Below are 20331 nucleotides of genomic sequence, written 5' to 3'. Positions count from 1 at the left end.
AGAGGAGATAAGATGAAAGGTAGGAGAGGAGACAAGATGAAAGGTAGGAGAGGAGAGGAGAGGAGAGGAGGGAGAGGAGGGAGAGAAAAGGAAGGAGAGTAGAGGAAAGAGAGGAGAGGAGAGGAGAGGAGAGGAGGGAGAGGAGAGGAGAGGAAGGAGAGGAGAGGAGAGGAGGGAGAGGAGGGATAGGAGAGGAGAGGAGGCGGGAGAGAAAAGGAAGGAGAGTAGAGGAAAGAGAGGAGAGGAGAGGAGAGGAGAGGAGGGAGAGGAGAGGAGAGGAAGGAGAGGAGAGGAGAGGAGGGAGAGGAGAGGAGAGGAGGGAGAGGAGAGGAGAGGAAGGAGAGGAGAGGAGACGAAGGACAGAAGAGGAGAGGAGAGGAGATTAGTGGAAGGAAATGCAAGGAGAGGCAATCAGTCATTTCATTCCTGTAGAGAAGAGACTCCAAAGTGTCAAGTCCAACTGTTCAAATGTATTACTGTTGCATTATGCTCTATTATCTGATATCATGGTGATGCAGCATAATGGTATTTTGGTATTTGGTATTTTGGATGCTAGTGCACAGTAGTGTATTGTACAACTTTGTTGAGAAGATAACTGACGGCATGCGTTGTGATGTTTCTTACAGTGTAGTCAAATTTGTTTTGTGCGTGTTGAGCGATTTGCAATTTTTAAACACTGGCCTTATTAAAATGTTGGTTCCCATCATGTGCTCAATGCACAACCTCACTGAACATTTCACTATTGAGAAACTTACCAGTAACTCCTTCTCGTTGGTTTAAACACAGAGTTTTGGTGCAAAGTTTTAAGCATAAAGTTTAAATCACATTAGAGTCATGCCTAGCTCAGTGTATTTATTTTAACGTTTTGAGTACAAGTAATAGATTTGATTTAAAAATGATTTTTCCTGTTGCTGCAGTACATCCAGAGAAGAAAATTGGCTATAGCAGGTTGCCAGAAGGAAGCGACGCAACTTCCTTTTTCTAGTCTTACTCCGGATGTAGCCATTAATGCTCAACAAAACCAAAACTCAAAAAAAACTCAATGGAATTCACAGTTTTGTGATGTTAGGATTAACATAATGTAACAATATTGTGAGCTTTGTTTTTGAAAAGTACATTCAATGTTGTTTTAAGGCTTAAAACTTGAACCTCATTGAGCTGCATTGAAGCACAGTCAGAAGCTGCAGCAGAGCGGTACCTCTCTCAAAGCGTTCAGTGAGGTTGTGCTATGAACAATATACAGTAATAGTTGTAATTACATATATAAAAAGATGGAACCCAGCATTTGAATAAGGCCACGGTTGAAAAATAGCGAACTTGATGAAATATGTGAGTGCTAGCTGACCGTGGCTGGAGTTGTTTGGGCAGTCCAACCCAGAAGTCCATCGCAGTAGGTTAACACGCCTAAAAGCAACAGGTGGAATGAAGCGCTGCTGCCCGTTGGATCGTACGTGAATACGATGCACTGAGCCACTTCCACTGATGACTTCGTTTGAGAAAATAGCAGGTGATGTTGTCTAAAATCCCATTTTTCAAAGATAAAGAAGTTATTGCCCACCGCATTGCTCTGCTGCAGAGGATCTCCTCACTTCGAGCTGCTGCTCACGCAGACTATCCAACTTTGTGAGAGGCTGGTGTGAGGTATTGATATGTGATTGGGGTAATTAAGACGCCTGCTGAAAGTATCTTCAATATGAATGGACCGCTGTATGCTGTCGATATGCCACCGAGAAAATGTATAATCCATCACTTTACCTCAGAAATGAAAATGCTCCTGAAGCAGGGTGTTATTTGCCCCGCGTGCGCTGTGATTTGTTAGAGAAGCCAGACATTTACCAACACATTGTTATGATAAGCACCGGCATGTATTTTATTCAGGAAAACAGCCATGAATGCAGAACTGAAATCTATTTGACAGGCTGTTCTGTTGCTTAGCTCAAAATGATACGGAACATTCAAGTATACTTTACCAATACAGGTCTCACAAAAATACAGATATTCTTTAAAAGACAGAAACACGCACAGAAACACCCACTCACAGAAGAATGCAGACACTTTAACATGTATTACGCTTGGAAACCTTGATGATTACTTAGTACATTCTGTGGGGAGATATATGGACCTGTGAAAAATTCATTTAAATTCATAGAACAAGGCAAAACTTCCTCAGAATCGAATGTAAACGACTCTTACAATAAGGTCGCACTGCTTTCCTAAATCTGAAGCTGTGGTGTGCTTTATTTGGGAATAGACTGAAAAATTGCTGTCTGGATGGCAGGGATTGTGTGTGTGTGTGTGTGGGTGTGTCTGTGTGTGTGTGTGTGTGTGTGTGTGTGTGTGTGTGTGTGTGTGTGTGTGTGTGTGTGTGTGGTATGTGTGTGTGTGTGTGTGCGTGACTGAGTGATTGCTACGCTGGGCTTCAGGGAGCAGGGTCAGAGTGTTGCCAGGCCGGTAACCTTGGCTTTAATTATAGGTGATAGTGACAACGAAAGAGAAGTTTGTGGGTTTGTGTGCGTATGTGTGTCTGTGTGTCTGTGTGTGTGTGTGTGTGTGTGTGTGTGTGTGTGTGTGTGTGTGTGTGTGTGTGTGTGTGTGTGTGTGTGTGTGTGGAAGGGTCACAGATGGTTAAAACTTGCCTTTAGCTGTAACCAAGGAAGAAGGAAAGAGAGAAGGAGAGCAAAATAAGCGGCAGCGGGAGAGAGCGACTGAGAACCGGACGAAGAGCGAGACGTTATTAGGAGTTAATGAGAAAAGTGAGCGGAAGAGGATGTATGAAAATGAGAGTGGGAAAGAAACAGGATGTAATTGAGAAAGCCACGGGGTGGATGGCAGAGTAATATCCAGAGAAAAGGGGGAGCTGAGGTAGAAAGAGATTTAAGGGGAAAAAAATAAAAAGGTGGAAAGGGTGAGTGACACACTGGGACAGCCCCATTGGTTCACTGATGGAAGAGCTGTCAAACACACACACACACACACACACACACACACACACACACACACACACACACACACACACACACACACACACACACACACACACACACACACACACACACACACACACACACACAGTTCAGTCCAGTGCAGTGCATGGGTGACTTTGCAGCAAGGCTACAGTTACTGATAATGTTTATATTTCATGGCCAGGGTCTATGGCTTATGGAGTAAAGTACACAGACACACCCATGTGTGTGTGTCAAAGTGTTTATACACACACACACACACACACACACACACACACACACACACACACACACGCACACACACACACACACTCTCTCTCTCTCTCAAAACAAACACATCGACATTCCCACAAAAAACAACTTATCGCTCTTTCTCCGTCTCCATTTTTTGAAAACACACAGAGCTCCATGGTTCAGTGATGGAAGACCTGTCTTCACCCACACCCGCACACACACACACACACACACACACACACACACACACACACACACACACACACACACACACACACACACACACACACACACACACACACACACATACATACACACCTCCTTCATAGTAAATCTTGCAGTTGAACCAACACACAGAAGCTTAGGGCATTTATTTTAGCGATAAATATCATATACTGTATACTGTATGTATATAATACAATTAATATTATAATCCACATCATATGAACAGAAGCTACTTTTTTGAAGGCCAGCACCAATACCATTATTCTGAACTATATAACTTTGCTTCAATAATTCAAGTTTGCAACCAGCTACAGACACAAATACAAAAAATTATATTTGTATTTGTGTTTGACAGATATCCAGGTGTGGGGTTGTATAAAACGGTATGTGTCAGATCAAGCCGGCGTCCTCTAAAATTTAAAAATAAGACCAAAGCGTTGAAACATGATATGAAGCATCACTCTGCTCGTGAACTTTTGATATTCCCGCAGTGGGAGATTTGCTGTACTCCAGAATCCTCCTCGTCTCCTTATCGCCGCATTGAGGGCTTCAGAATCCCTCCCGATCCTCCCTTAAAATATACGGTTATGACATTCAATTCACCGGAGGCAGACGGTCCTTTTCTGACGACAAGCATGAATCTCAGTCATTTAAGAACTCAAAATCACAAGCCATGGAAAAAAAAAATTCACCGATCATACATCCATCAAAATCAAAACCGGGGTATGAAAAAGGGGGTTATTTCTAAATAACGTTTTTAAGAAGAGCTCTAGATGACAGGCTTTGTCAAGTAGTCAACACCACATTCTTCAAAATAACAGTAATGCCAGGTGCCCTTTACTCGTCAAGCATTTGCTGCAAAAAAGAAACAAACAAGTCCATTCCACATTATGAAAAACTAGACACAAAAATAAAAAATAACCACACTATGCAAAACCTCGTGGTGGAGATCCATCAGGATTTTTAAAGATCATGCTGAACTACTTTCTGCCTGACAGATGGGGAAAACCAAAGTCCTAGAATCTCAACCTTAGAGCCCCAGCCGCACATGGGGTCATTTTATATGCTCACTGGGCAACAGGACATTTCTAAAACTGATTTATATATGATATATATATATATATAATTTAAATATAAAATGTTGTTAAATAAGCTTGAAAAATATCATGATTTCTATATAATCCATTTGGAACTGGATGCGCTACTCAAATTAACATGAAAGACTTGGACAACCCCTGTTCTACACATTACACTAGAAGCAATGAAGACCTGGAAGCACCAGAGCACCCAGCCTCTCTAGTTAAGCCAAATTTAGCTACGAATCACGGTCATAGCTAGTCCCTGTTCGTAATTTGATAAAAACCTCTCATCCCAGTGGTACACGCCAATAAATATCGCAAGAACCATTCTTGTGGTCCTAAGGAACCCATTGACCTAAAGGTGATCCTGAGGAGCAGCCAAGGCCTTGAGCTCCTCCTCTCTCCGTGCACAACGAACCCAGAACCAGCGCACTAGGACCTCACAGCTGGAGAGGCTCTTCTGGAGCAACCCAGCCCCCGACAGAAGACCAGGGAGTCTGGGGTTGGAACTCAACCCAGTTGGGATGAGAAGATCAAGTTCTGGTTCACGTTTTTTTCTGGATAGACAACACCGCTGCCAGCAGGGGGCGTATGAGAGCTATTGGGTATGGCATGGGTGAGCTGAATTTAGCCAGAGATTGCAAACGCAAGCGCACACACACACACACACACACACACACACACACACACACACACACACACACACACACACACACACACACACAAACACACACACTGGTCGCCATTTATTTATTGGCTTATGGTTAAGCCAATTTGTGCAAACTGTGATATTTAAAATACAACTATATATAAAATATAAAATATAACTATTTCTTAGACAGATGCTAAATAGAAATCTTTATATTTTCAAGGGAGTTTAGATTTGGAGAACGGTGCACGCATGAAGGCACCCTGGCAAATATTCAGCCTGCAGGCGATGCTGGAGTGCTGTGCTTAAAGGATCATTTTCTCTGGCTACGCAAACGTATTCGGACAATTGTCACAATGTGCCAAATCAGTACGCACTTGTTTAAACGTGTGTGTGTGTGTGTGTGTGTGTGTGTGTGTGTGTGTGTGTGTGTATGTGCGCATGTGTGTGTATGAGTCTGCTGTCTGCACATGAAAACATAAACACAGTATGCACTTGTTTAAATGTGTGTGTGTGTGTGTGTGTGTGTGTGTGTGTGTGTGTGTGTGTGTGTGTGTGTGTGTGTGTGTGTGTGTGCGCGCGCGCGCGTGCGTGCGTGCATGCGTGCGCGTGTGCTGTGTGTGCGCGCGTGTGTGCGCATGAGTCTGCTGTCTGCACATGAAAACATAAACACATACTCTATTTCCTCAAATAGTGACTGTGGCCTTAATTTACCTCAACAGCAGACCAGGCTTTACCCGTACCAGTGTACCTTTATTGGAAGCAGGCTTATATTAGAGGTAGGCTTTTAAATCGAATTCCCTCTGTTAAATAAGTAAATTTGATCATATTTTAATATGAATTTTAAATCAAACTTCCTTCCGTCTGGGTGGTATTCCATGTAAACACGTGTATGGTGAAAAAAGAGAGAGCTAGTAGCGACCCTAAAAGTCACACTTGTGGTTGTGGTTTTCCAAGTGTGCCTTGAACGCATCACTTCCGGCTTGGAGCGTTGGGGAGCGGCAGCGTTCAGAACAGGGGATTTGACCCAGGAAGCGATCTGCGATCTGCTACGCAGCAGAAGGAAATGGAGTAAATTAAAAATCAGTGAAAATAAAAACACTCTATTTTTATTTGCTTTATCTAGGATTGCCTCGGCTCTGCACCGGAACAGCACTGCAGCTCCGATTGTTTATTTGAGTATACACCGCACCCGGCATTTACTAGAGGCCCGGTTTTTATTTGACTACCAGTTTATATTTAAGGAAATAGGGTACACTCATAACACATTCCTCTCTCTCTCTCTCTCTCTCTCTCTCTCTCTCTCTCTCTCTCTCTCTCTCTCTCTCTCTCATGTCTTAAACACGCGCACACACACACACGCACACGCACACACGCTCGCACACACGAACACAAACACACACACACACACACACACAGACACACACACACACACACACTTCCTTACCTTTATAATTAATCTTGAACCCTATGGAGCCCACGCTCTCATCTGACTGGAGGTGCAGCCACATCTGGTGGGTTAAGCTGACGATCAGGTCAGGAACGAAGCTTCCCGAGAGGCTGCAACACACACACAGGCACACACACACCCACACACACACACACACACGCACACACGCACACACGCACACAGGCACACAGGCACACACACACACACACACACACACACACACACACACACACACACACACACACACACACACAATAAGCTTCATCTCCTTGATATTGTTATTAGAATTCACTTCATCATCATTATTATCATCACCCAGTTGACATTGTTATCATTTTTTCTCACTGAATCAGATTGGAACCGCGGGGAAAAGCGTGAAGGTGCTGGAGCACGTGGAGGGAGAAAAATCTGAACTGAAGAAGTTTTCCAAACAAGAAGTTTTCAGTTGAGCCACAAGTTGATATTACATTCATGAATGAATGTACAGCAAAATACATTCAAAAGTTTGCAGCAACTAGACATGACTGCTGAGCTAGAAGTGCCGACAAAATGAAGATTAAATAAGCACTTTGTGGTTCGTAAAGATGCACTTTGAGGTATCTGAGCTACTCTATGCTGTTTTGTGTACATGGGAACAAATATAGAAAATGTTTGGTGCAGAAAATCTCAATATTTTTTCATTTTGTTCGACCATTTCCGGAAAAGTATTTGAAAAAACACTTATACAAATGTAGCCCGAATGACAGTATTTAAACGCAAAAGACACGGTTGTGAGGGCAAACTGGTTTACAGTAGTTGTGGGTGATGTTCGTTCGACAATCTTGCAAAAAGGCTCCAGAAAGGGAAAAGAGCGTGAAAAGAGCGCTCCACTTAAGCACTTTTGTCTCGGTAACAGTTTTAAGACGGATGCGTGCAGACAGGCACCCCTGGGAGTTTAACTTTCGGTTTGGATTTGCTCTCAGCTCGGGCTTTTATCACCATTTGACTTCGGTAGGAGGAAAAGCGATGTTCGGTTTACATCAGTTTGAGCGACATTTTCACTTGTTCATGCTCTCTTTAAGATCACACCATGACATTCCGCGTCACGAAACCCTCGGTCGCCGAGCCCTCCAGCCAGGTTTTCTTCTTTCAATCCGTTTATTAGAGACGGATCAGTTGAACCTTGAACTTGCGTTTAGCGGTTCATGTAAGTTATTTATCTACCCAAAGCTCCTCTTTGATTCCCTGTTGTGGTTGCTCAGCTGAAAGGCAGCCGAGCGACACCGTGTTGGTGCCGGGAAGCTGGAAACTGCACATGACACAACGCGGATGAATTTAGGACCTGAGATGGTGCCCTTGCCCCGTATTTTGTTTTTAGGTATTCCCACGATGGACAGTTTTAATGTATCCAACCTGATGATCATTTGGAGTGCATGGGGTTACTTGTTTCCTTTTATACTTACACTTGTAGTATAGTAGTCGGGTCTCCAACTTCTCCTCCATCTCCAATGGTCAGCGTGTCATAAGCAATTTCAAGGTCAAATTCTTCAAAGTTGATCTGGATCACCTGGAAAATACGATGACATTCAAATATCATTTAATGGATCCTTCGATAAAAAATACCATACTGCGATACTGCATTTGTGGTTCCTGATCAACAGCAACAGATAAAGGGCTGCCTTGACCGGTTCAGATGTTGTGTAATGTTCACAAGACTACATCCATGAAAGCACAGAAAACAAGGTGCACCGAATGCAGATCAGTATTGGAGCGAGTGAAAACTCTTTAATTTTAGACTATTATCATCTTTCACTACTATCTCTTCTAAAAGTTTAAAATCAGTGGTTTCATCCAAACTTAAATGTTCTTACATTGTTAAAAATATATATAAATATCCTGGTAAAATTCTTCTTCAATTAAATGAAAAAAGTGCAAAGATTCGTCCTGCATGATTACCATTTTTATTCGTTTTACCAACAAGTTGAAGTTGAGGTTCAAAAAAAAAAAAAAAAAAAGATTAACCAAGTGTTTTATTTCTCCCCACAAAATGAGAAATCTATTTGTTTTAAGCAGCTAATTTTCATCAGCAGAGTAAATGAGCAATGTAAATATGCTTACGCGTCTTCTGCCAAGATCGGTTAGGCTCTGACTACTGCTATGCAATTTCCGACAAAAATGCGACGAATGCGTCGACCCTCCAGAACCAGTTTGAACGTAATTTGCGCCGCGCCTTCCGGAGGTCAGGATTCAAGATCATCACCGGTTATTTAAATAAAAAAAATATCCACTTCTCTCTTCGCGCCTGTTGTCAATAGGAATCCTCCCGTCAAACGCATGACGGTTGAAAGTACCCGCGTGGACGGATTACTGCTTGACCCGCACAAAGCCTCCCAAGCCTCATGCATCGGGCGTACGCAGCGAGGACACAGTGTGTGAGCAGCCTTTTCACTGACACACAAAGCAGCCCTTCCCATTGGAAACCAAACAGCGAACGGGAGGAGGACCGGGATGTTTACCGCTCGGGAAATTGACCCGTCTGGCTCGGCCATCTTCGCCTGCCCTGGATGAACAGACGACTATCTCTGACAGCCTCAATTTGCGGCAGGAAAAAAAGGATACGTGAATGAATCACAACGGTTTTTGAAGAATGCTGAACGCTGTCGTGCTCAACCCACATCCAGTGTCACAGTGACAGTTGGTAAGAAGAAGGTGGGCGTCCTGTCCCGGGCGTTTCAGTGGACGTTAGGCCGCAGTATGTACATTGTAAAAGTGCCAGAGGAAGAGGTGGACGTCTCCCTCCAAACAAGACAGAACATTGTGTTGCTATATACAATTTACTTGTATATTGCAGTGCTGTAGGAGGGAGTCTACTGAGCCTAAACGTCGGAGCTGCATTTTCAGATGCTGAGTGGCCCTGCTTTCTGTGAGCGCTTTCTTATAGTGAGAGAAAATGGAAGAGCAATCTATGCGCCCTCTGAGTGAAGCTTCATTTTTTTTTTTTTGTAAATTCAAGGGCAATTTTTTTGAAGAATGATGCTTCCATGCTGCCATATGTAAGAATGTCTCTTGAAAAAAAAAAAAAAAAAAAGCACAATCAACTGAAAATGAAATAAACTATAATATAAAAAGAAAACATTTTTTTATTAATTTCTAACAAAAGAAAAATCCATTCTTAATAATTGAAAATAACATGAAAAATAATAATTTAACAAGAAAAAAAAAAAAAAGCGATCAAACAGCATTATTTGATACAAATCTTGACTCGAAACTTGATCATTACAAGGTTTTATTCTTTGGCGGGACTAACTAATGAAGAAGAACAAAGACGACGAGGCGGAAACAGTTGCTGAATTGCGTTTCAAAGCTGCGAGCCGCGCATCTCCAATGATCCAATCAAAAATGATTAAACCACACTGTCTGTTTCATCTCCGACCAGAGAGAAGCGCATTTGGCAGAGTGGAGGGAACAGGAGAAGAGTGGACGGGACCCGAGGAGGGAACGAGGGGGTGAGTTGAAGCAGAGGAAACAAAGACTGGAGGTGAAAGAGGAAAAAAAACAGGGAAGGCAGCGGGGGAGAGGGACAAAAGGGGAGAGAGAGAGCGAGAGAGAGAGAGAGAGAGAGAGAGGGAGAGAGAGAGAGAGCGAGAGAGAGAGAGAGAGAGAGAGGGAGAGAGAGGGAGAGAGAGCTGTAGAGACGGAGATGGGGGGGACTGGAGAGGGAGAACGACAAGGCCATCTTTGATCCTCGCGCTGCATTGGAATATCTCAAACCGGAATCCCGATTTGACCCCGAGAGGTATGGAAACCTGTCCCCCTCCGCTCCTCTGTCCTTCCAAGCGCATCCCCACAATTACAGAGTTGAAATTCGATATTCCACTGGCCGACTTCAAAAGCATCGTCAAATAATCACAGCATCCCAACGCCGCGCCCCCACCCCCCAAAACCCGAAAAACCTCATTAATAGGGGCATAGATCCACTTCGCTCCCATTCCACTGTGTGTGTCACCAGTGTGTGTGTTTACATGCATACCAATATGGTCTCTTCACTGAGCATACCAGTCCACATCTGCTACTCCACTATTCTCTCTCTCTTTTCTGTTTTTTTTTTTGCTCTTTTCTTCGAGTCGGCAAACGTAAACATCGCCACTAATGAGGGACCGGGAATATTCAGAATATTTTCTGATTCGAGCAAATACAATGGAATCAATGGCATCCCTTGACTAAGGAATAATCAGAGACATTAGAATGGAGCACGGGATAAAAAACAAACAAAAAAAAAAGAACCAACAACAATTCGTGGCCTTTCACCCATTGTCCACTGGGAAGGGTTTCCAGAGACCCTTGGAGCCCGTTTGGAGCCCTTGGAGCCTGATTTTCTGTTTATCAGCGCGAAAGAGGTTTATTATTCATCCATTATCCATTTATTTGTCCGGATCCATCTGAATCCGTAATTTACCTTTTGTCGGAATGGGTTTAGGTCTTTAAGTATTAGTTGAATTAAATGCAGCAACTAATCTGACGTTACATGTGATGGGAAATATCTGACAAAAAACTAAAATCCCCATGGCCTCGGCTGATAATTTGAACGAAACGGGGGGTAAAGTGAAAATTGCGTTTTTCACACGCTGCTGACTCAGTGTTAGCAATATGCTAGGATGCAGATTGGATTAAAGCACTGCCTGCAATTTTTAATTCAAACGTCCAATAACACACACACACACACACACACACACACACACACACACCAACATGCAGTGGAAACCAGACTGACCCTCCTTGGCTTCGTATGGTTGCCAGTGCTGTCTGGCCCTGTGGGGATAATGTTGCTATCTATATACTTGTCTAAATCTGTTACAGAACCCTCCGACACCACATCAGCACAGTTCACACAGCATTAAACACAACTACTTTACTGAAACTGCGTGGTGTGTGTGCTATTCAGACTAGACCCCTCTTACCCAGGGCCTGTATAAGCCTGTGCCCAGCTCGCTCTCACTCACTCCTCTCTCTCTCTCTCTCTCTCTCTCTCTCTCTCTCTCTCTCTCTCTCTCTCTCTCCTCTGTGTGTATAAATATGTGCATGTGTGTTGGTGCAGGTGTGTGTGTGTGTGAGAGAGATAGATTGCTCTGCACAACCAATATATTTCTCCTTTTCTCTAATTGGTTAGTATTCACACAAACGTCCGTTCTCCCTCTCTCCTTCTCTTATTGTCTCTCCCCTTCTCTCTCTCCTTCTGCCTCTTTTGCCCCCTTTCTCTGCGCCGCCCCTCCATCCGTCCACTTCTAATTGGCTGGTTCATACTATGATACCATCCATCTCTGGCTGCTGGCCAATGAGGCGAAAGAATTGAATTCCTGCTTGATAAAGCACTTCCTCTCGTTGCCCTGGAGACTATGAGGTGGTGGTGGGGCTGGGCGGGGCGGGGCAGGGCGGGGCGGGACGGGGAGGTAGGGTGGTGCTGGTGCAGGGGGCTCTGCTTGCTCCGTTCCATAATAAACTGCTGGATTACTTTAACTTACGGTTGAGAATTGGGAAACACCTGGCGTTGAGACACTCATTGTGATCAAGCGCCAGCCCAGAAAGAGCTGCAGAATAATGTCATGTCTGTGAGCCTCTCTCAGCCAACCCTCAGCCGCCCCCGTCCCGGTTCTAAAGTGCCTCACGCTCGACCGTATAAATTGTGGCGTTGCGGGCAGAAGTCAGGATCGAGCTGATGAAAACCGATGGTCGACGCCCGGCGAGAGCTTCACCCCTCCACTCTATTTCACGGGGCTGAGTCCACCTCTGCTTCCGCTAACTGCTCTAAACAGATAATATGCGGGGACGGCTGAAGCGCCGGCCCGCCGCTGTTGCTATGCGACAATCCCGACACCGGCTCGAGGAAGATAGCGCCCGTGCTCAAAGTTTGACTTCGTTTTCTGTTTATCTTTTTTTTTTTTGTTTAACCACAGCACTTTTCTTTCTGGGGAAGAAAAAAAAAAACATCTTTAACTCTCCCGGCGCTGTTGGGGACACGCAACAGCTCACACCTTTCCAATTTCTCCAATGTGTGTGCATCCGATATCAGCAACCCCGCTGAGATATTTTCATCAGGGCACCAGTACACTGGCAGATTGAAAATAAAGACCTAACCATGTTTGCTTTGCCCGTTTTTTCTTTATTGTGTGGTGATGAGAATGCCTCTGCGCCACCTCCTTCCTGCTGGATTTATTCCCATTAAGCGATTAGACTGGAGCTGGTTCGATTCATGTGCTGGAGCTCACTCCTTTCTTGTGTCCGTTCTAAAACCATAAAATACACTGAAAGAAAGTAGTTACAGATACTTGGTTCCAAAGAAAACCTCATAAAGAGTTTTAATAAATACTTGAACGAGGTATGGAAAAGGTGAACAAAGCGGGCATTTAAGGGGGAACGACACATTCAGAGAACAGAGGGAAGGTGAGGAGAGGAGAGGAAGGAGAGGAGAGGAAAGGAAGGAGAGGAGAGGAAGGAGAGGAGAGGAAAGGAAGGAGAGGAGAGGAAGGAGAGAAGGGGAGAGGAAGGAGAGGAGAGGAGAGGAGAGGAGAGGAAAGGAGGGAGACGAGAAGAAGGAGAGAAGAGGAAGGAGAGAAGAGGAGAGGAGAGGAGGGAGAGGAGAGGAAGGAGAGGAGAGGAGAGGAGGGAGAGGAGAGGAATAAGAGGAGAGGAGAGGAGAGGAGAGGAAGGAGAGAAGAGGAGAGGAGATGAGAGGAAGGAGAGAAGAGGAGATGAGAGGAGGGAGAGGAGAGAAGAGGAGAGGTGAGGAGGGAGAGGAGAGGAAGGAGAGAAGAGGAGAGTAGAGGAAGGAGAGAAGAGGAGAGGAGGGAAAGGAGAGGAAGGAGAGAAGAGGAGAGGAGGGAAAGGAGAGGAGAGGAGGGAAAGGAGAGGAAGGAGAGGGAAGAGAAGAGTAGTCCAGTAATGGCCACCCCGTCCTTCCAACTTCAAGGTTAAATGAGAGTAGGAGAGAATGAATTGGCTCTAAAGGCTCCTTCTGCCAAAACTAAATGAAGCAATAACATGAGAGAGCTATAGAAGCCATTAACACTTCAATCCTACCTCAATGAGAGAGAGAGGGAGACGGGGGGGGGGGGGGGGGGGGGGTAGAGAGAGAGGGGGGGGGGGAGAGACAGAGAGAGATTGACGGAGAGAGATGATAACATGGATTGAGTAACAACGCCAGTGAGAGGGATGAGTAGAACGCCGAACACGTGTGTCAGGAGGTCACGGATGGAGAGAATTAGAGTGAAAGAAGAGAAAAAGAAGCTGTGTACTGTAAGTGCCCTCCAACCCCTGTATCTGTATCTTGATTCTCTCTCTCTCTCTCTCTCTCTCTCTCTCCGTCTTTATTCCTTTTTTTCTCCCTGCGTAGTCATTTGATAGTTTCGGGCTGAGTTCTTTAATGAGGAAAGCGTGTAATTCCGAGTGCAGAGCCGCCGGGGCGGGGGGGGGGGGCGGGAGTGATTGAGAGGGAGAAAAGTTGAGCGAAAGTCAGACAGAGGGAAAGAGAGAGAATACTGCGGGTTGCATGGGTAAGTGGGATTAAATGTGAAAGAGGGAAACGACTGTAAAAGACGGAGAAGTGATTAAAGAGCAATGTTCTGGTCGTGAAGGGGGAGGACTCGTGTTTGCCAATTTCCCACAGTGAGATTTTAATGTGACGTTTTCCCACAGAGAGATTTCAATGTGACGTTTTCCAAGACAAAGCGTTTGATTTCAAGTCCAACATAAACTGTAAAAGCACCAGCCTCCGAATACTGGAGCGATCGTTTTTTTCCCCCCCCGCCAATAGATTTTTAACGCGTTGTCGCTGGAAAATCCAAAGTTATCCACGCAACATAGAAGAGCGTCAGATAGAAAGTAACTTTCCAGGTACAGGGGGTTTTCTAAAATGTTGACAGCACTTGAAGAACAAAGTCGTGGGCATCCAACGAAATATGCTTCGGGTCAATGACTTTGGCTCGGAGACAGACCTTTGGCCACGGCCGGGGGGGCGGTAAACTCCGGGATGACACGGCCGACCCCTCTTTGGGGGAGCTCGCCGTGTTTCCATCTTGCTGATGTATTCTGCTATAACAGGACAGCAAGCTCAGGGATAACTGCAGGAATAATGGCCGCCTCTGTCTCCCATTTCCTGATGGAGTTTGATGTGAAGAGGCAGATGGCAGATCGGCCAGACGTTCAATAGAAAAAACAAATGGTTATGGGTTGATTCCTGCGTCTCCGGCTTCTCGAACCTCCAGACTGCAAGGTGTAACTAACTGCACTCATTTGACCTTCACAAAACCCAATCGGAACTCAATCAGATTTTTTGTGTGCCCATAATATGCACGCCGACTGCTATCTGGTTGACTGAGGAGTTACACGTGATTAGAGATTTCAATTTCCATTTTCTTCCGCTTCATTTTAAAAAACGCCCGGGCGGCATTGGAGTGGCAAAGTCGGGAATGAAAGACCCCGCGGCCCATTTTGCTCCCGCACCAGAGTTATGGTAAATGACCAGAAGCAAAACGGTGATCAGATGGGAACATGGGCAATTTGAGTTGAATTGCCAATTGATAGATGCACTGTTGCTAGAAGAACTCAATTATAGTGATTCTGCATCGGCCGCCACACTGGTGAATTGTAACAGATTACCAGCCAAACGGTGGAAAAAGTTTGGTGGTAAACATCTAGTTTTAGCAATCTGCGGGTCTCTCTTTTCTGGGATAAAGGATGCTAAAAGTTTGCTTCCTTTTCCGTTATAAATAGTATGATTTCGCCTGCAAATCGTTATCTAAAATATGACCATTAAAAGGAAGATTTGTAACTATTTATTTATTACATATTATTATTTATTTATTATTATATAATTCTACGTGATTTGATATTTGAATTATAGAACTGAAACTCCTTAATTAAGACATTTGTTGTGCAGGAAAAATATAACACTGGATTATAAATAACCTCTTAACAAGGAATAATAATAATAATAATAAAAAAAAAAAATTATTCAGCAATTGTGCTCTCAGGAATAAGCCTGATAAGGTGTATTTTTTCCACAAGGTCCACATATTCTCATGAACTCTGTAGCACGGTGATGGCTGAATAGTGACTATGAAGAATTTAAATGTGAACATTTGAATCACTGCATCACTCTGCATGCCACAGACAGGATCTCCAAAAACCCTCCCACACCTCAAGGCGTCCTCGAAGTTCTCAGCCGACCCTAGTAATGATGGCGAGGGTTTATTGATATTTTATACAGATTTAATACAGATACACAGAATGTAAATGATAATAATCCAAAATTAATTTTCCAGGAGACACTAATGGGTACCGGTAATAAAGTAAGTAAGGGAGTAATCTTAAAACTTTGTTTGTTTCTTTCTTTCTTACATGGCTTATACTGTCGATATATGCCTCCGTTTCTCGGTGTGTCAATTTCCCTGAATCAACCCAGAGAATATGTTTCCTCTCTCCTGCAATCACCACCTCCATGCATAACTTACACATAAAACCCATTCTGCGGCTTTTACACACACACACACACACACACACACACACACAAACACACACACACACACACACACACACACACACACACACACACACACACACACACACACACACACACACACACAGAGTGAGTGATAACATGCCATCAGTATAAACTTCAGCTAGGTGGTCAAGTAAGAAACCACCAATAAAACACGCGCACGCACGCGCACGCATGCACACACGCACGCATGCACGCACGCACGCACGCATGCACGCAGACACAAACACACACACACACACACACACACACACACACACACACGCACACACAGACTGCCCCATACATTTGCATCCACACACACACACACACACACACACACACACACACACACACACACACACACACACACACACACACACACACACACACACACACACACACACATACAGTGAGTCATAACACACCATCAGTATACACATTTGAGCTCGGTGGTTAAGTAAGAAACTACCAATAAAACACATGCACGCACGCACGCACAAAGACTGCCCCTCACACTTCCACTCTGCTCTGACACATGCATCCACACACACTCACACATGTGTACATGCGCACACTAACACAGACACACACACACACACACACACACACACATACACACACACACACATACACTACACTACAGGGTGTTGAACTGTATTATACCACTGTAGCCTTCAAAAGTCACATACACACTGCAGCCTTCAACAGAGAATGTACTGCTCTAGGCCATAAAACAGAGGCCTTGGACACTTAGGCAATGATGGAGAGGGGTATCTGTACCCCCGCGCACTAGTTTGTGTGTGTGTGTGTGTGTGTGTGTGTGTGTGTGTGTGTGTGTGTGTGTGTGTGTGTGCGAATCTGCCTATCCGTGTGTGTGTGCTCGTGCATGGGTGTGTGTGTGTGTATGTTTGTGTCTGTCTATCTGTCTGTCTGTCTGTCTGTCTGTCTGTGTGTGTGTGTGTGTGTGTGTGTGTGTGTGTGTGTGTGTGTGTGTGTGTGTGTGTGTGTGTGTGTGTCGGTATTTTTTAAAGAAAATGGGAACGAGAAAGTTTTTTGCAAACGTGTATAACATAGATGGATAGATGTTTCCCAGGGCTGTGACGGGGGTGAGTGTTGCCGTTGACAACAACAGTGCCGTCGCCACAGTGACCCTGAGTGGAAGCAGGAAGCGCCTCCTGAATACCAATCACATCCACCCTGCGTGCTGGAGCGGCCTATCACAGACAACCATCCACTGTAGCCTCCAACCGATAATATATATATTTTTTAAATTTTTAGCTTGACGTCTGTAGAAATGCACCAGTCCCCACCATGATAAATTCCATAGGGAAACGTACCTGGCGGAATAAACTCATTCTGATTCTGATTCCGAAATCGTATCAAATGATGATGAGGTCTAATACATATAAAATTGAGCGAACTTGACACACGACAGGTTGAGAATCACCGCCGTTTGGCATAAAAAGCATTGTTATTTACCTTATTTGGATTTGAAGCGGAGATGATCCATACACACTGTGCGTTGCTCTCGTACTGAATCGGGAAGTTGGGAGAGGTAAACATTCCCGACGGCCCCTGGAGGTTACTGCCGCACGTTTTCACTGCGAACAGAAATGAGGCGTCATTGTTATCGGTGTTACCGCTTGTGGTGGTGATAGATTCACCGGTCATAATAGTACGTGAAGTTCATTTGTCATTATCTATTGAATAGAAGCAAATCAAGATGTATTTTATACAACAAACATTTCCGCATTGATTGAAAACACAACACAATAACACAATGGTGTATCACTTACAAAAAAAAAAGAGGGAGGACAATCTAAAACTACAAAGGCAGAGAAAAGGGAGGATACGTGTCAAGCTATCCTGCACCTCCCGTGTTCAATGGGAAGATTTGATCGGTCAGTGAGGGAACACATTCAAGAACAGAAGGTAATATAGATGTTATTGATACAGTCACCGGCAAGGCTTAATTGGAGGGTATTGGCTGTGAAATGCCGCAGGATTAGCTTGCAGTGGGATATTGACCCACGGAGAAGCTCACCAGCGAAGTCACTCTCTAAATCTTTTAAAAAGTTAAGCGCTGGAAGTGTTACCTGCGGAGACGAAAACAGCTAGATGGCGAAAGATAATGTTCTCACATTGCGTTATTGCACCACAGTGTATTCCCAGTACACCCTGGATTGAAGAGGAAAATGCACCATCCGCGCAGGACCTCCATGCATACAGTAGTGAAGCTTCCTCGGACCTTCCTTGTCCACTGAGCACCTGGTAGCAGTACATCGTAAGTGTACCGCACGTTCGGCACTCTGTTGGGGGATTGACTGAGGAGTGTCCCTCCTGTTATGCTCGGTGCTTTTTTGTTTGGTTCATTGAGGCAACGGAGAGGCACAGGGAAAGCACACAATTCACAGCGAAGCGAGTGGGCGTGTTAATGCCGACGCCCACTTCTCCGGTGGGATCTCTTGGGGCACGCTCCGCTTGCCTCTGTACAGTATAAAAAAACTGAAAACAAGTATAATGTTGTTATCGTTATTTGAATCGTGGTGAAAACCGGGACAATTTGGAGGTGAATATTGAAAACCGGGACATTTTGGTATTTTCATTTTGGTCTTTTTCAGATATCTTTTGGGACTCAGGACCAGGACAGTCTCAGAAAAAACCAGGACGTCTGGTCACTGTAAGTAAGGCTCACGGCCGGGTCTCGGCCAGTTCGGTACCGACGTGGAAGCAGACACAGTCAGACATACTAACAGATTTTCGTAATGCAGCAGGGGAACAAAACGACAACACCATTTGGGTTAATGTCAAATGCACGACCTGGACGGGAATGTGAGAGCAGCAGGGTGGAGGGAAGGTAGTCAGGTGTGTTCCCACCTCTGCGATTTTCGGTAATACCCGATTGTGCGTGCGTATCGGCTGCCGAGCAATGTGTCGACACATGCTGCGTTGAGAAGGAGCGAATCAAAGCTAAAAAAAAAAAAAAAAAACATGTGCTCGCGAGTGCACACTCTGAAATTATAGTCAGCAGGGTGTTGAAAATGACAGACGCTGGTCATCAGGCAAACCAGCCAGGTTTTTTATGAGACAGAGACTGGAAGTGATAGAGAGCTGGCCGCTCTGTCCTTGGGTTGTCCTGTTAGAGTAGGGAGGTAATTTTCTGGTTGGTTTGATGCAGCGCTTGTTCACTAATTAGTTTGTTCAGTGGTAGGCCCCGGGAACACTTACAGTTAAACACAAACACATACACTCACACACTCACACACACACACACACACACACACACACACACACACACACACACACACACACACACAAACACACGTACACACACACACACACACACACACACACACACACACACACACACACACACACACACACACACACACACACACACACACACACACACACACAGATGGCTGCACAAACAGTCACACTTCCTGTCACCGTCTACACAAGTTCTCACACAAACTCGCCAATGTACACACTCAGTGAGATAACACATTTATTTTCCCTTGAACATGTGTACACCCAAAGGTTTTTGCTGATCACACAGTCACTCTCAAACACACACTTTCATGCAAGAAAAAAAAACAACTCAAACGCACCACATATTGTAGACATTTGCACACAAAGTAATATATACAGCACATTATTGGAGAATTGGGCCACTGGAGAATATATTATTCTCCAGTGGCCTGGTTGCAGCAGCTGTGAAATCCTCCAAATCATTTTCCATCTTGCATTTCTAACACTGTGTGTTACAGCATTTTTTGGGTCTCTCAGGCAGAAATATCTACTTAAGTTGCACCATGGTGATGCAAGTCAATATCTCCCTGAGGCTGACGGACCAATCAGATCACCCAAGGGAAGCCTGCAGAGGCTGAAATAGTTGGAATATTTTCGCTAATCTCCGAAAGCCCTCGCATTTATTATGGCCGAACAAATAGCCACAGTCCCGGCTTAATTAATTAACAATGCCCTGAGGGAGATATACAGCCAGTGTAAGCAGGTCACAACTTCACACAAACACTATTGGAACAAAGTCTTTGTCACACCTGAAGAGACAGTGACAATAATGATGTACAGCATCTTTAGTGCTCCTTCAATAAACCTACCAGCAGCATGGAGGGATGACCTCTTTGAGATTGGAAACACACATGCTATATGATGATGTCATTAGGGCTAAATCACCACAGAGGGACACTTGTTGG

General features: G+C 44.6%; 1 protein-coding gene across 1 annotated transcript in view; it reads right to left on the bottom strand.

The window, feature by feature from the left end:
• csmd3b (CUB and Sushi multiple domains 3b) overlaps window positions 1-20331 on the bottom strand; it is a gene marked incomplete at its 5' end in the record, with an annotated part of 405005 nt that overhangs the window by 122648 nt on the left and 262026 nt on the right. Inside the window, 3 exons of the mRNA XM_080014654.1 lie at window positions 6598-6710; window positions 8043-8146; window positions 17594-17715. Coding sequence (XP_079870780.1) covers window positions 6598-6710; window positions 8043-8146; window positions 17594-17715 — 339 coding nt within the window. The remainder of the gene's footprint in view (window positions 1-6597; window positions 6711-8042; window positions 8147-17593; window positions 17716-20331) is intronic.

This window comes from Zeus faber, assembly GCF_960531495.2.
Source record: "Zeus faber genome assembly, chromosome: 1".
Classification (NCBI taxonomy): Eukaryota; Metazoa; Chordata; class Actinopteri; order Zeiformes; family Zeidae; genus Zeus; species Zeus faber.
This window is presented reverse-complemented; position numbering and strand designations above follow the sequence as displayed.